The sequence below is a fragment of the Pleurodeles waltl genome, chromosome 11, assembly GCF_031143425.1.
Source record: "Pleurodeles waltl isolate 20211129_DDA chromosome 11, aPleWal1.hap1.20221129, whole genome shotgun sequence".
Classification (NCBI taxonomy): Eukaryota; Metazoa; Chordata; class Amphibia; order Caudata; family Salamandridae; genus Pleurodeles; species Pleurodeles waltl.
In genome coordinates this window covers 334,200,573-334,214,953 of record NC_090450.1, presented here as the reverse complement: position 1 = coordinate 334,214,953, position 14,381 = coordinate 334,200,573, and the positions used below count along the sequence as shown (strand labels likewise).

Here is a 14,381-nt window from a genome sequence, read left to right as displayed (position 1 = left end):
TGATCCTGGCTCTATGGGGTACAGATAGGCTTCCGACCCATGCCTCATGGCTCCAGAATCTTTGGTTTATTCTCGCCATGGAGAAACTCACCCTAGCCTACCAACAGCGGATGGGATAAATGAGTGTATTATGGAAGCCATTCCTTCAGATCCTATCCACAGAATTCACTGAGTTGACATGCCCGGCTTATTTGAGAGTGTTGAGGCTAACTTGAACCTTGGTTAGAGTGCTGTGTGGGGGGATATCTGGGAGGGCTGGGACTGGGCGAGGGGGAGGAGTAGGGGAGTGGAGAGAAAGGAGGATGACATCGGTGCTGGAGGGGAAGCATTGTTAGTATGTGTTTATTTATGTGTTTACATGGGGTCTCATCGGCGGGACTCGCAGTCTGAAACTATTGGGCGTTGCCAGCCTGCTCACTGGACCGCAAGGAGGGGGCTGGTGGGGATGTCCCTTTGGGAACGGTACAGGGATTAATTGGAGGGATTTTTGGCTGTAGATTTGAGTTCTTACTGCAGTGATACATTTCTCTCACGGCCCTGTGATATGCTGTTTTTGTATGCTTATATGTTCAAAATAATAAACAGATTTGATCCATAAAAGGAGATTAGCATGTTGAAAGCACAAATTAAAAAATGGTCATAGCAATAATGTACAAATGATTCTCCACTGCAATATACACAGCAAATATATGTATCATTATTATAATGCAAAGCAAATAATGAATTACAAAGTATGCATCACCATGAGGCAAGGGCAACACTCCTTCATCTCTCCCCTAATCAGCATCAAATCGCTGGTATGGCGGAATTGATCGAGTAAAGAGAGATCAATTATCCTTACGAGAAGGATGGCACACTCGAGCGTCCTGGATGTGCCTGAGACCTGCATACACTCTCTGTCCCCGGTCCATCTGGTCTCGGCCTCTTATACTTTGAACAAAAAATAAAATTCCCTCACCCTGCAGAAGTTTATTATTCACAAAATGCTGATTGCTTTAGGCCTGCTTTGAAAATAACACGCCAGGATGTGGCCACAATCCCAAGGTGATAATCGAAAACGAGTCTGTTCCCTACCTTCTGAGTACATTCTTATCATCCTCTGCCCTTGGTGGGAACAAAATACAAATAAACATTAGAGAGCACATTATACAACGTGGAAAATCACTTGCAGCTTTTAACATGGCAGCCTCCAACCGGGCATTGTCCTCGGAGTCCATCCTGGTGGGTGCACTTCCCCTCCTATAGATGGTACAGGTCCCTCCTCCTCAGTAGACGATAGAGGTTGTGCCTGCCGTCATCCAAAGGAAGCTCTCCTTGTTCCTCAGTCCTCTTCTTGGTCTTCTTGGCCAGCTGGGTCCACTGAAAATGGAAGTAAGAACATTATGTAGTTGGTGTCCAAATCATGGCAAAACATATGAGTATCTGAAGCAAAATGACTTTGTCCACCTTTGATCTCACTGATCAATACCCGCTGACTTTGAGTCCCAATAGAATGTGTCCTATCACTGATATGTCCAGACATAACTCACACATTGACATCTCTGACAATTGTGAGTGGTATACTCTACTGTCATGACAAAAAACTAACCTTAAGCAAAACCTAAAAATCTTGTTAAGATTCTCAACGGCCATAAAAGCTGTACGTTTGAAATATTGGGCTGAAGTTCAAGCTAACCAAAGATATTGGGACAAGGGTTTCCTGTTCTCACTATCTAGTTTTCTTCATTAGTCAGTCTACAAGGTCTGAATGAAGCGGTTTGCCCCAAAGCCATGGGCCCAATTCACAAAGGTAAACTTAGACCTAAAGTCTAAGCTTACAAACATTTGCCCATATTTATACTTTTTTAGTGCCGCATTTGTGTCATTTTTTGATGCAAAAACAGCTCAAACTAGCAAAATACACAATTGTATTTTGTAAGTTTGTGCTGTTTTTGTGTCGAAAAGAGGCACAAATGCGGAGCTAAAAAAAGTATAAATATGGGCCATAGACTTTTGGTCTAAGTTGACCTTTGTGAATAGGGCCCCATTTGTCAATGATCACCCTGCCAAGTGTAGACTTGGTAGCTGCAAAATATTGCATATCTGCTATGTAGCATGGTCTGATTCTACCTAAATGTTTGAATGGGTTTACAAGTGCAAACCAGCCCTTGGACCTGACCTTTGCTAAGCTGTGAGTACATGCATTGTGGGATGCCTGAAACTATCTGTCAATCCACATGGCATGTGCCACATTTGGCAGTTCAAGATTGTCTGCTGGTGCTGCACACCAATTGACACGTGCAAAGATGGCTCAGCTAGTTAGCTGTGAAATTAGACAGACGAGCCACTGTTGAAGGACAGATTCATTTGTTAAACGTTGGGAGTTCCAGAACCATTTTGTGTGAGACCGGTATTCCAAAGTCAGCCATTACTCCATGATACAAGAAATCATTTTTTACATGGATAATACACACAACCAAGGCATGCATGTCACAGCATCCGACACAAGAAATGTGACCACTTGACCTCACACTGGACAGTGCCTGGCCCATCCATTTGGCATTGCACCTAGCAAGGATAAGGCCCTTGCTTCCCCAGTCACGGTGGAGGCATTGCATTTCTTCACATTAAAGCATGAGTGATAGCTATTTTCCCTGTAGTGTCCAGCACTCTACAAGTCCCAGAATGCACTTTGATCAGTGCCTCCAATGTAATCCCGTGGGGCAGTGGCTTTATGACTGCTGCAGATAATGTCCAGATTCTGTACTTGATGACATGTGATACACATTTGTACAGCTCTGTTACCACTCACACCATGCTACCAGACACAGCATACAGGTAATCCACTCCCCAGATCTCTGCTGCTCCATCTCCTCCAGCTGAGGATGGAATGTTGGCCAGGCTGTACTCAGGACCTTCCTGTACAGTGGTGTGCGGCGGGCCGGTGCACATGGGGCTGGGAGGACTGCCCAAGCAGTTATTGGGCCCTCAGATGTGCCCGTTTCAGGTCCTCCCTGTGCTTGCGGCACGTCCTGTCCCGCCGGTAGTATACGCCCAGTGCACTGCTGCATTGCTCAACTGGTCATCGGGCCCCTGTGATGCTGAGGGTAGTGGTCCAGCACCCCTTCGGCTAGGATGTCCAATTCCCTTTCACTGAAGGGGATCCTCCTCAACTCCCTCAGCCATGTTGGGGGCAGTAAAGATTAACTGAGCCGCAGGATGGCTGAGGATCCTGTTTGTGCAGAAGATGACTCAGAATGACTAGAAAATGGCTGCCTGCAACTTCCTGTCTGGGACTTCCTGTCTTGCATTTCCTCTGTCACTTCATGTTGATTATCATTGGGTTTCAGCTTGTCGCCAGATTCTACCCCCAAGTGCAGATCATGTGGAGCTTAGGATCTGCTTGTGGGGCGTGGCAGTTTTTAAAAAAGTGGAAAATGGAAATCAAACGTGACATATACAAGTGTGTAGGAAGGGCAGGTGTGCTGAGGGAGGAATGGAAAGTTTTGTGGATACACTTTACACTACAGGACTTCCCAACACAGTTTTGCACTTTGCATTGCATTATGGTACATGTGGTCAACATATCTTATGCACAACTTGGGAAACTGTGCTGTATCACTAATCCAGGTTCAGGTTGTGATGTCAACCCCTGGACACACAGTACCAAGTACACCACGGGCCAGATGTACATTGTAGGACTGGAAAACCATTGCAGCACTGACTAGTTCCTTGTACCAACCCCAAAACAGAAACCGTACATTCAACTGTATGGATCATGGAGGGTTGTCAATTTTTAACTGGTTGCACATATTGGCATGCAAATTCTGAAACAATACACCATAATGAGACCTGCCCCCTGCCCTCCAGTGCCCGTGACAAAAGCCTAATACCCACCTTGGCCAGTCAGGACATGACCACAACCTATGCACTACTGACAGTGGCCCCTCAATCATTACACATTGCATTACACTGCAATATCTCATGGCAGGAAAATCCACCTTGGTTACAAGGACAGATCCTCTGATATGGCACCTTCACCCCAATGGGAAACCACCTTTGTGAAGCAGAGGCCTTTTGTGACACAATCTACGGAGGTCTCACACATGCTGAGCTTTGATCCCCGGAGCCAATGAGGCAATCATTGACGTTTGACATGCTAGTCCATGATGTGCACATGATAACATGCACAGACAATCTTTTGACTCCTGGGGACAGATGTATACAGACATCATTGCATGATTCGCAAAGTAGTCTCAGGATTGCATATGAGGACACAGTGTTGAGTGTCCACCATCATTGATACCAAAACTGTGTTCCATGATGGCTCATGTACCTCTGTGTGCCCTATTGTACTTCTTCTGAGGCACAGTGGTTGCATGTCTGTATGGTGTGAGGAGATAAAAGGAGAGTGCATATGCAGCATCACCTGAGGAAGGAAAAGGAGTAACATTTGAAGAAGGTCCCTCATGCATCTGTATAGTACATGCTGTATGAATTGGTAAATGCTGTGTCGGTTTGGGGCATGAATGTGGGATGAGGATCAGCTCTGTCTAATGTTTGTGCACGTGTATATACACAATTATACATTTCATACTTGTGTGGTGCTTGTTACTTACCCAGTAGCCACATGTTGCCAATTTCTCCCACTGCCATCTGCCAGGCAAGAGGTGACCTGTGGAACACATAGCTGTCATGGGGACTACCTGGGAATACTGCATGCACATCAAAGAAGCTACCACTGGCATCACAGGCACCCTGCATGTTGATGGAGTGCCATCTGTGTCTGTTGCAGAAGATGTGTGCATTGTGGCGAGGTGGCTGTAGAGCCACAAGTGCAATCAGTTGCATCCAGCACACGTGGGAATAAGGAAATGAGTAAGAAATCCCTAGCTACCCTTTTCCTTCTGGCCAGTGTATGGGGCATTCGCATGTGAGGATCGGTTCTCCTATTTATGCAGCTCAGTGCATGATGCAGGCATCAGGATTGGGTTGCCTGGGAGATGCCCACAAAGTCACCTGTGTCCCTCTGGAATTACCCCATAGCAAAATAAATGGAGAGCTGCTAGGATCTTGACAAAGGCTGGGATTGCGTGGGAGTGACAGATCACTGAGTCAAGATCCTGCTGCCACTCACAAAGCATCTCCAAGATGATTTCAGAGGTAAACAGTATCTGGCCAGGACATCTTGGCTGGACATCCCAAAGAAGTTTATCCTTTGTGTAAAGATCCTCTCAACTCTCCTCCTTCTCCTCAATTGATCCTGTTGCATAACAAGGGGCAAACCAGCAAACAAAGTCAGCGACATGTTGCAAGGTCTGAAAGGGTTTGTTTGTGTCTGCTTCGCTTTTATATCTGCAGCAAGGCTGGGACTGGGTGTGGGCTGAGGAGTTTCAGCTGGAGCTGAGTGGGGGATGGTAGGCACTCACACAGATGTGTCATCATGCATTTCTGCCATATCCGGCCCGAGTGTGTATGATCTGCACCGAGTGTGTACGTAAAGATACTACTCATAATTTACCTTTGTGAATACCAAGCAGCCATAAACTTACACTTTTGGTCTAAAATTAGACCAAATGCGTAAGTTTACCTTTGTGAATCGGGCCCAATGACTGTAGTTTCTTGATGGTATTTGGTGTTGGAGCTGCACACATTTCTCTAGGAATACTGGTGCCAGGCTCTTTTCCTCAATAGTTTGTATCCTAAAAATAAGACAGAAAAGTAATTTTTGTTTTCTTGAAATTGAATTTGTAGCCCTGTGCAACGAATCCCAAAACAATGCAATCCACCTTTTGCTAAATGCGTGTTGAGATTGTCTGTCAGATAAGTCATCGACATAAGACAGCCCCTTTGGATCTATATCATGCACTATTGATGTTAGACGGGCTGAGAACAATCTAGGACTGTCCTTATACCCTTGAGGGAGTCTACAAAGTGTTCTTTGAGAATTGAGCACTAAGAAGGCACTTAAATCCCTGCTTTCTGGCGCTAGATTTTGGGGGAAAAACATCAGAAATAAGATTGTTTTTTTACTTTTTTAACACTGTGAGTGAATGAGGTACTATGTGAAATTGTATTGCAAATGTGCATGTATGACTGTTTAAGTGTCTGTTCTAAGACTATTCTGTATGAATGGTCTGGCTTAGCAACAAATGGTTATTCATAGTAGAGACACAGGTTCAATTACTCCCGGCTACTCACTTTGAGAGAATTTCCCTCACTGGTGCTTTAGCCTCATGATTAATGGAATATTGAGGTTGGATCTGTGGAGTGGATCTTATTGGTTTAACGTGGTCCCACCCCACATGGCTGCGATACAGCGCTCGCGGGCTCACATCAATGCCCAATCTGCAGTGTAAGCTTCTTTTACTGTGTCTGGAAGAAGGACTAAGAAGGCAATATGGCATCTTCCCCTTGTGGGAGAGAAGGGAAAAATTCAGGTGGCCAATCTTTTTCTGCCATTAGAATCTCGTAACTTAGTGTTAATCTTCCCCAGAAGATAATTTTAATGGTGCGCTCTGTGTCCCCACCTCATTTTAAATTCTTAATTTGTAAACCCTTTCGGATGGGAAACGCGCCTGTCCACAGTTTCGACTTCAAGGAAGTCGTTAGTTGGTGTCACATCCAGAAGTTGTAGAAGATTCTGGTGAATTGTTGTGACCGATACTGCACTGTCTAGCAGAGTCACTGCCTACGTCTTATTAGTCAATAATGTTCTCAATATGTGTGGCATGTTCAGCCGAAGTGCTACAGCTTTTTATCCTTTTTTTTTTTTTTTCTTTTAACTGGGTTTGTGTGGAAGTTTCTCTTCCTTTTTGACTGAAATTTCCGATGAGCATTGTTACTCCTTTCTCTGTTTCACACAGTCCTTTTGGTGATCTGATCGCCCTCCTCTATCACTGCATTTCTCGGGTGAGTCCTGAAAGGAGCAAGATGGGGGTGTATTAGTATATTGATATCTGTCCGGAGTTATTAAAGTTTCTTTATTTCTAAGGTTGTAATGTTTTTCTGAGGTCTCCGAACTCGGAGATGCTCCTTTTTCCTCTTGTTTGTCCTTGCTATTTTTCTTTTAATCCCAGTATTTACTTTTTTTTTTTTTTTTTAACACGCGTGGCAGTACTGTCCTTACTGGATTTACCTTGTAATTGTGGTTATAAAGTATTTCTCAACAATAATCTTAGGCAGCTCGCGTTCCTGTCCTTGTTGAGGGACTGTGAGAAACTGGGTCTCTAGTTGGCAGAGTAGGGACCACAATCCTAGTCAGGGTAAGTCAATGACACAACCTAAGTTAAACTGTAATCAGCCTCTCCTAACTTGGCGCAGAGCAGGCAGGCTTAACTTAGAAGGCAATGTGAAGTATTTGTGCAACACACATGCAGTGATTACTGTGAAAACACCACAAAAAGACTCCACACAGGGTTTATGAAAAATAGTGATTATTTATCGGTCAATCAAGACCAAAACGACAAAAATCCAATCAATAATTCAAGAATCATGCCAGTAGGAAGAAGCTAGGCCAGAAAGCATGTAATAAACTAAAACCTCAAAGATCTAATCAAAACTTTTGAATAAATCTTTTGTGGACTCCTTCAGATAGTAGAGGTGTGATTATTCTTGTGATGTTCAAGCTAGCAGTGCATGGAAAAGCGTCTGCACGGTCGCTCTCTGTTCAGAGATAAAATAATGTGCTTTCATAATATTACTGCTTGAGAAAACAAGAATGCGGGCAGGTTTCTGGACAGGGTAGTTGCTGTATGTTGGAGGCACTTGTGCGCTTCTACACAAGGTTCTACGGTGGTGACTTTGCACACTTGGGTTGAGTTGTGCTGATGTGCAACTCCCTGACGCCTCTAGTCTGGGATATCAGCGGCTTTGCACAGGGAGTTCCGCAACACGGGGCTGAGTCATGCTGGTGCACGGTTCCCTCCAATGGAGGGGAAGAGAAGGCACAGCAATATTGGGCCGGTCAAGCGCCCCCTCAACCCTGGGAGAGGATTTGGTAAGTGTGCGCTCAGCACATTGGCAATATTGATGCAAGAAGATGCAGCCCTCGTAGCACCTCAGGACCCCTAGGGTGTCTCATCACATCAGCGCAGCACACTTGCTCCCAGGATACGCACACAGTAGGAGGAATCACAATATAAGTGCCACACTCAGTCTAACAGTGGTGTGAGGTCCTGATGGTGATCCTGCAGGGTGACGAGGTCTTTGATGTCCCTGAGAACTCAGGAAAGAACAGGGGGAAAGTTAGCAAGCCTTTGGAGACACTCTGGAGCTGTTTTGTAGTCTTTGGGGGGCAGAGCAGAGATCAGTAGGCAGCAGGGCAGCACAACAGGGCATAGCCGCAGTTCCTGGAAACAGTCAGGTCTGGCAGAGTGGTGATGTGGCACACAACAGTCTTTACTCCAGCAGAGTTTCCTTGAGTCCAGAAGTGTACTGATTTGAGTGGGTCAGAGACCCAGTACGTTTACCAAACAGTGTCTTTGATGTGGGAGATGATTTCAAAAGATTTCTGTTAAGTACACAAGTACCCCCTTTCAGCTCAGCCCTGGATCCAAACTATGAGTGGGAGGTAATCAGCCCCTTTGTGTGGCTCTGGTCACTTCCCTTTGAAGTGTAAATGTGACCCATCAGTATGCAGATGCAGTTGAGTATCCTGTGTTGTGGGTGTCTGGAGGGACCGCACAAGTGCAGCTGTCACGTAGCCCAAGTCAGATGTGTATTGGTGACATGCTGTAGACACACAGGGAAGTGAGAGCAGAGAAATGCTCAGTATCTAAAAGTGGCATTTCTAGAACATTATTAACAAATCTGACTTTATCAGTAAAGAGGATTTATCATTATCAGTCCAATGATACTAAACCTGATGCAGCTACTCCTCTCAGACCAGGAATTGCAGTTTAAAAGTATTTTAAGAAGTGCTGGCCTGTGAGAGGGACAGATTCACAGTAACGAAAAAACGACTTTGGGAGTTTTTCATTACCAGGACTTGAAAGGCTTAAAAGTATATGTCCTACCTTTTACTCACATGGCACCCTGCCTTATGGGCTACCTATGTCTTTTTTTAGGGCTGACTTGTATGTAAGAAAAGGGGAGTCTAAGGCTTGGCAAGAGGTTTTAAATGCCAAGTCGGGGTTGCAGTGAGTCTGCACACAGACTCTGCAGTGGCAGGCCTGAGACATGGTTACAGGGATACTGGAGTGTGTGGCTCAATCAGTGCTGCAGGCCCACTAGTAGCATTTAATTTACAGGCCCTGGGTATATGCATACGGTTTTACAGGGGGCTTACATGTAAATTAAATATGCCAATTGTGGATATACCAATGTTACCATGTTTAGGGGAGAAGCACATGCACTTTAGCACTGGTTAGCAGTGGCAAAGTGTTCAGAGTCCTAAGGCCAACAAAAAGATACAGCAACAAAACAGGAGGTTAAAGCCAAAAACTGGGGAAAGACCACCCTAAGGATGCTAGGTCTAACAAGAACGTCACAGAGCCACTCGCGTACTACCAATGCTACTGCTTCCCCTTTAAGATTACTTAATATGATTGAGGATACTGTGGCACAATTGCCTATTAATTGCATCTTCAAATTCAGGGAAGTGTTTTTACACTTCTGGAAGGTTCACAAGTGTAGGTGTACCGCATGCTGTAGTGTAATTAGCAGCAAATACTGCACCCCAAATGGCACAGTTATCTGCTGAGGGAACCTTCCTAAAAGTCAAGCACATTGTGAGAATTCTATGTTTGCCTTGGGGTCCTGTATGGGGGGAAACTTCTTCCAGGACATTTATTTTTTGTGCTAACTAAAATAGAATTTCTCCTCATTTGGTGGGTTCCTTTCCCATTATTGAATGCACAGTTTCAGGATTTATCCCGGTTGTAGCCAAATCTGTTGCTGCTGGAGTTGCCTTCGCTAGGGCAGTATTTAAATTCTGCATTACGAACTGTATTACGTGTCTATGTATATATATCTACTAAATTATTACATAAGTGGTGTGAAATTTGCTGCTGTCATATTTGCTCCTTTGGAATGTGGTGTATATGTGGCTAATTCTGGCCGCCATGTAGGTCCTTAATTACTTAAGGGGCCTAATCTAACATTTTGTATAATGTGTGGTAGGGGCGCCTTAAAACCAATTTTGGAAAGTGGTATTTCTTAAATATGCATATGCACTGTATTGTGCAGGTGCATTTACTATTGTATAATTGTTAAAAAAGTGTGAATTTCTATCTGCTGCTGGAAAGGTGACCCAGGGATAGAAAGTTTCTGTTGTGTACGCATCATGTGCTCTACGCTGAGCATAACATCCCCACCCTCAACAATCAGTTCATGAGCTAATAGTTGTTGTGGGAGAAGTTGTCTTATATTTACTGGAATTGCTACCAGTTGAGGGTCTGCCATATTTTAGATGGTAAGTTCAGAAACAGAGAAATCAATTTGGGGAATCCATTTAAGGTTCAAACTTGCACAACCTACAGCCTAAGGTTAAGTACTATGTATTTAGCGGAGGAGAATACCTCCCTAATACCAAGGACGTCTCTGTCTAAAGTAATTAAGGTGGCTTTAGCATGTGAGAGAATGAAATACCCAAAAGATCATTTAAATTAATAACTGACCAAACGTTGGGTGCTATGTCATAGAACTCTTACGGAGGGTAAGACTGCTAAATTTAGGGTGGCAGCACTATCATGTGTGAGTGACCAAGTTAGTCCCACAGCTACTGAAAGCTGCTGACCTGACTTTATCAGCTACCTAGCAGCACCTCTCCCAAACCTGGAAAGTAAAGGTAATTTGTGGCAGCCTAGAACCATGACACTCTAACTCCCCAAGGAAGTAGAAGTGGAACAGATCATACCTGTCAGACTGGGCATCCTTGGTGTGGTCTCCCCTGTTTTTTATGCCTCTGCTTCCTATGTTTTGACTGTGTGCTGGACTTTGTTTTTGCTTTTTTTGGTACTTTGGGCCTTTTACCACTGCTGACCAGTGCTAAAGAGCACATGCTTCTTGTGTAAATTGTAGGTGTAATTGGCTTTTCCATGATTGGCATATTTGTTTTACTAGTAAGTCCCTAGTAAAGTACACTGGAGGTGCCCAGGGCCTGTAAATCAAACGCTACTCATTAGCCTGCAGCACTGGTTGTGCCACCCACATGAGTAGCCCTGTAAACATGGCTCAGACCTGCCATTGCAGTGTCTGTGTGTGCAGTTTTGAACTGCCAATTCGACCTGCAGACCTTCCCTTTTTATATATGTAAGGCCCTCCTAAGTAAGACCCTGGGTAGCCCCATGGGCATTCTCCCATCACGGCAGATAAAACTGAAAACGAGAACCCCATGAGGGAACTGCGTATTCGCATACTCTGTCTCAACATCTGTGTAGGTGAAAGTGGTGACAGACTGACACATGCAGCCAAGGTGCTTGAGCAACTCACTGGCCAGACACCAGTATTCTCTAAAGCCCGTTACACAGCAAGATCCTTCGGCATCCGTAGAAATGAAAAGATTGCTGTACACTGCACAGTCCGAGGGGCCAAGGCTGAGGAAATTCTGGGGAAAGGCCTTAAGGTGAGAGAATATGAGTTGAGGAAAAACAATTTCTCTGCCACTGGCACCCTTGGGTTTGGAATCCAGGAACATATTGATCTAGGAATTAAATATGATCCTAGCATCGGTATCTATGGCCTGGATTTCTATGTGGTCTTAGGCAGACCTGGTTTCAGCATTGCAGACAAAAAACACAGGACTGGAGTCATTGGCGCAAAGCACCAAATTGGCAAGGAGGAAGCCACATGCTGGTTCTAGCAGAAGTACGATGGCATCATCCTTCCAGGAAAATGAGGCGCTCACAAATGTATGCTCTTGTTAATAAAGTTCTACCATGGGCAGGGTGCAGTGTATGCGAAAGGTGGACATGTACTGATGTGTTTTACATGTCCTAACAGTGAAATACTGCCAGATTTGTTTTTCACTGTTGCAAGACCTTATCTCTCTCATAAGTTAACATGGGGGGTGCCTTTAAATAACTTTTAAGTGTGGTTTCCCCTTAGGGAGCAGATAGGGATTTGTAGTTTGGGGTCTCTGAACTCACAATTAAAAAATACATATTTTGGTAAAGTTGGTTTTTAAATTGTCAGTTTGAAAAAAAACACTTTTAGAAAGTAGCCATTTTCTTGCTTAAACCAATCTGTAACTCTGCCTGCTTGTGTATTCCCTGTCTTGGTCAGACTGACAGTTGGGCTGTTTGTGAATCTCCACTAGACAGTGACACAAAGGAAGCTGGGGTGTAGCCTGCATATCCTGATGGGCCATCTGGGCTAGAGTGGAGGGATGAGTGGCCACTTATACCTGAATGGGCTGTGCCTGCCCTCACAAAATTCAGTCTCCAACCCCCTGGTGTGAACCTGGAGCCAGGCCTGGGCAAGGCAGGATCTTGTGAACAAAAGAGACTTTCCTTTGAGTAGTGGACCCAAAACATAAAGATTTTCAGATTACTTCTGTAATCAAGCGGAACCTCTGCCAAGGAGCATTGCCCCTTTGCCTGTGACTGGGCTTTGCTGGGTTGGCCTGCAGTTGCTGCTTCTGCCTAAAATAGGACAAAGACTGGACTTTGTGGTAAATTCATGCTTGTGAAGAATCTCCAAGGGCTTGGATTGAGCTTGCCTCCTGTTTTGAAGTCTCAGGTCCATCAAAGACTTCCTCTGCCAGCACCTGGACTCCTGCTGAGACTACTGCCATGTCAAGTGGTGACCTATCCCGTCCCTGGGCCCTTGAAAGGTGAAGCTGGTAGAACAAGGACTGAAATCCATGCACAGGGAGCCATGCAAGGAAAATGTTGACATACCACCTGCAATGCAGCAGTAAAAACAACGCAACCCTTAACAGTATGGTTTTTCCCTCTCAGTGCGGCCGGATTTATCACGCATTGTACTGGGTGTCAAAATCATCGTGAACCTGAGTGGATCTGAGGTGCCCCATCTGGAAATCGACGCGTCACTCTCGCACGGTAGAGAAAAACAACGCATTGCCTACCAGACCGGAGAAGTAACGACGCATGACCTCACTTGCGAGTAAGGAATCGAGGCATCGATGACTTTTCGGAAGCATGCTCACCTTTGCGGCTTTATTTGTGACGCACACCAGGTACTTTGTGTAAAAACAATGTTTCCACTGTTTTCTGTAGAGTAATACTCGTTTTATTTTAAAAATGTATATCTTGACTTGTGTATGTGAGAGTTTTGTTGCTTTTGTCTTGTTTGATTTAGATAAAGATTGCCTATTTTTCAAAACTGGTGTGGTGCCCATTTTTTTGTGTTTTCACTGTATTACTGTGTGTTTTGGTACTGAGGGAGCGTAGTTCTTATACTCAAAATTAACATGAAATGTTTATGAACTATTGCATAATAATGGCGCATAGAAAATGTATTACTGTGCTTTTGCTAAACGTGCGCTTGAAACGTGCCCACGGGGAGTGGCCGCCACTGTATACAATGACTAATGAAATTGATTAATAATGAAATAATGATATGTTAACGTATGATTTTACACTAATATTAAGAGTTATATGTTAAGGTTTTGCTAATAACTCATTAGGCCTTAGTTAACATGAGTCGAGGCCTAGCTGCCTGGTTTCATATTAAATGTGTTTTACTAACGTGCAGTGTGCTGACTTGCTGAAGGACATGTACTCGTACTTTTCCAAAGCTAAAAGATGAGTGTAACCATAGTAGATCCGTTCTCATGAAATTCGACTTGCTCAAGGAAACATTTTTGCTGAATGCAACAGTGTAGACTAGATACAGGTACAAGGTCGCCTAAACCGGTACAGAAAATGAACCTACTGACTGAGGATGCGAGAGGACCACGAGAGTATGAAATCATACTGGACATTCTACCCGCTGGAGACGTCAATCACAAGAACCAAGAAACTACGTGAGAACTGATATGGGGTGACAATTTTGATGAAATCATTGGAAACCCATTGGATAGAGATAGTGGGGTGCCAACCTTACCCAATCAGGAATTAGGGGACTGTACAACAGAAAAGGGATAAAAACCTTTGACACGTGGAGCCATTGGGGAGATGCCGTTGCAAACTTTGCTATGACCCAGACACTTTGTCACTCTACCTACAGACTTTGCTGTTTGGTTCTTCAAACCATCCTCGCCCTTATCTTGCCCATTCTATACTTCTCCTCCTTATGAGGGAAGTGTCCCTTCTTACCCATCTTGCTGAATCCCTTGCCTGATGGCGAATTAACTGATGTCCTGAGGACGAAGACAAACTCTGTATGCTGACCCATTACGGAGGGTAACTATATGATGATGAAATTGTAATTTCTGTTTGCCTTTCCTTTCTAGGTACCAACTGCTTCTTTTGACAGAGACCATAGTTAGATGTTTT

At 44.4% G+C, this 14,381-nt stretch overlaps 1 protein-coding gene across 1 annotated transcript; it reads left to right on the top strand.

The window, feature by feature from the left end:
• Window positions 1-11,281: 11,281 nt before the first annotated feature.
• LOC138266613 (large ribosomal subunit protein uL5-like) lies at window positions 11,282-11,782 on the top strand. Its single transcript, XM_069215442.1, has one exon. The coding sequence runs from the start codon at window positions 11,315-11,317 to the stop codon at window positions 11,780-11,782; it is 468 nt and encodes a 155-aa protein (XP_069071543.1). The 5' UTR covers window positions 11,282-11,314.
• Window positions 11,783-14,381: the final 2,599 nt, after the last annotated feature.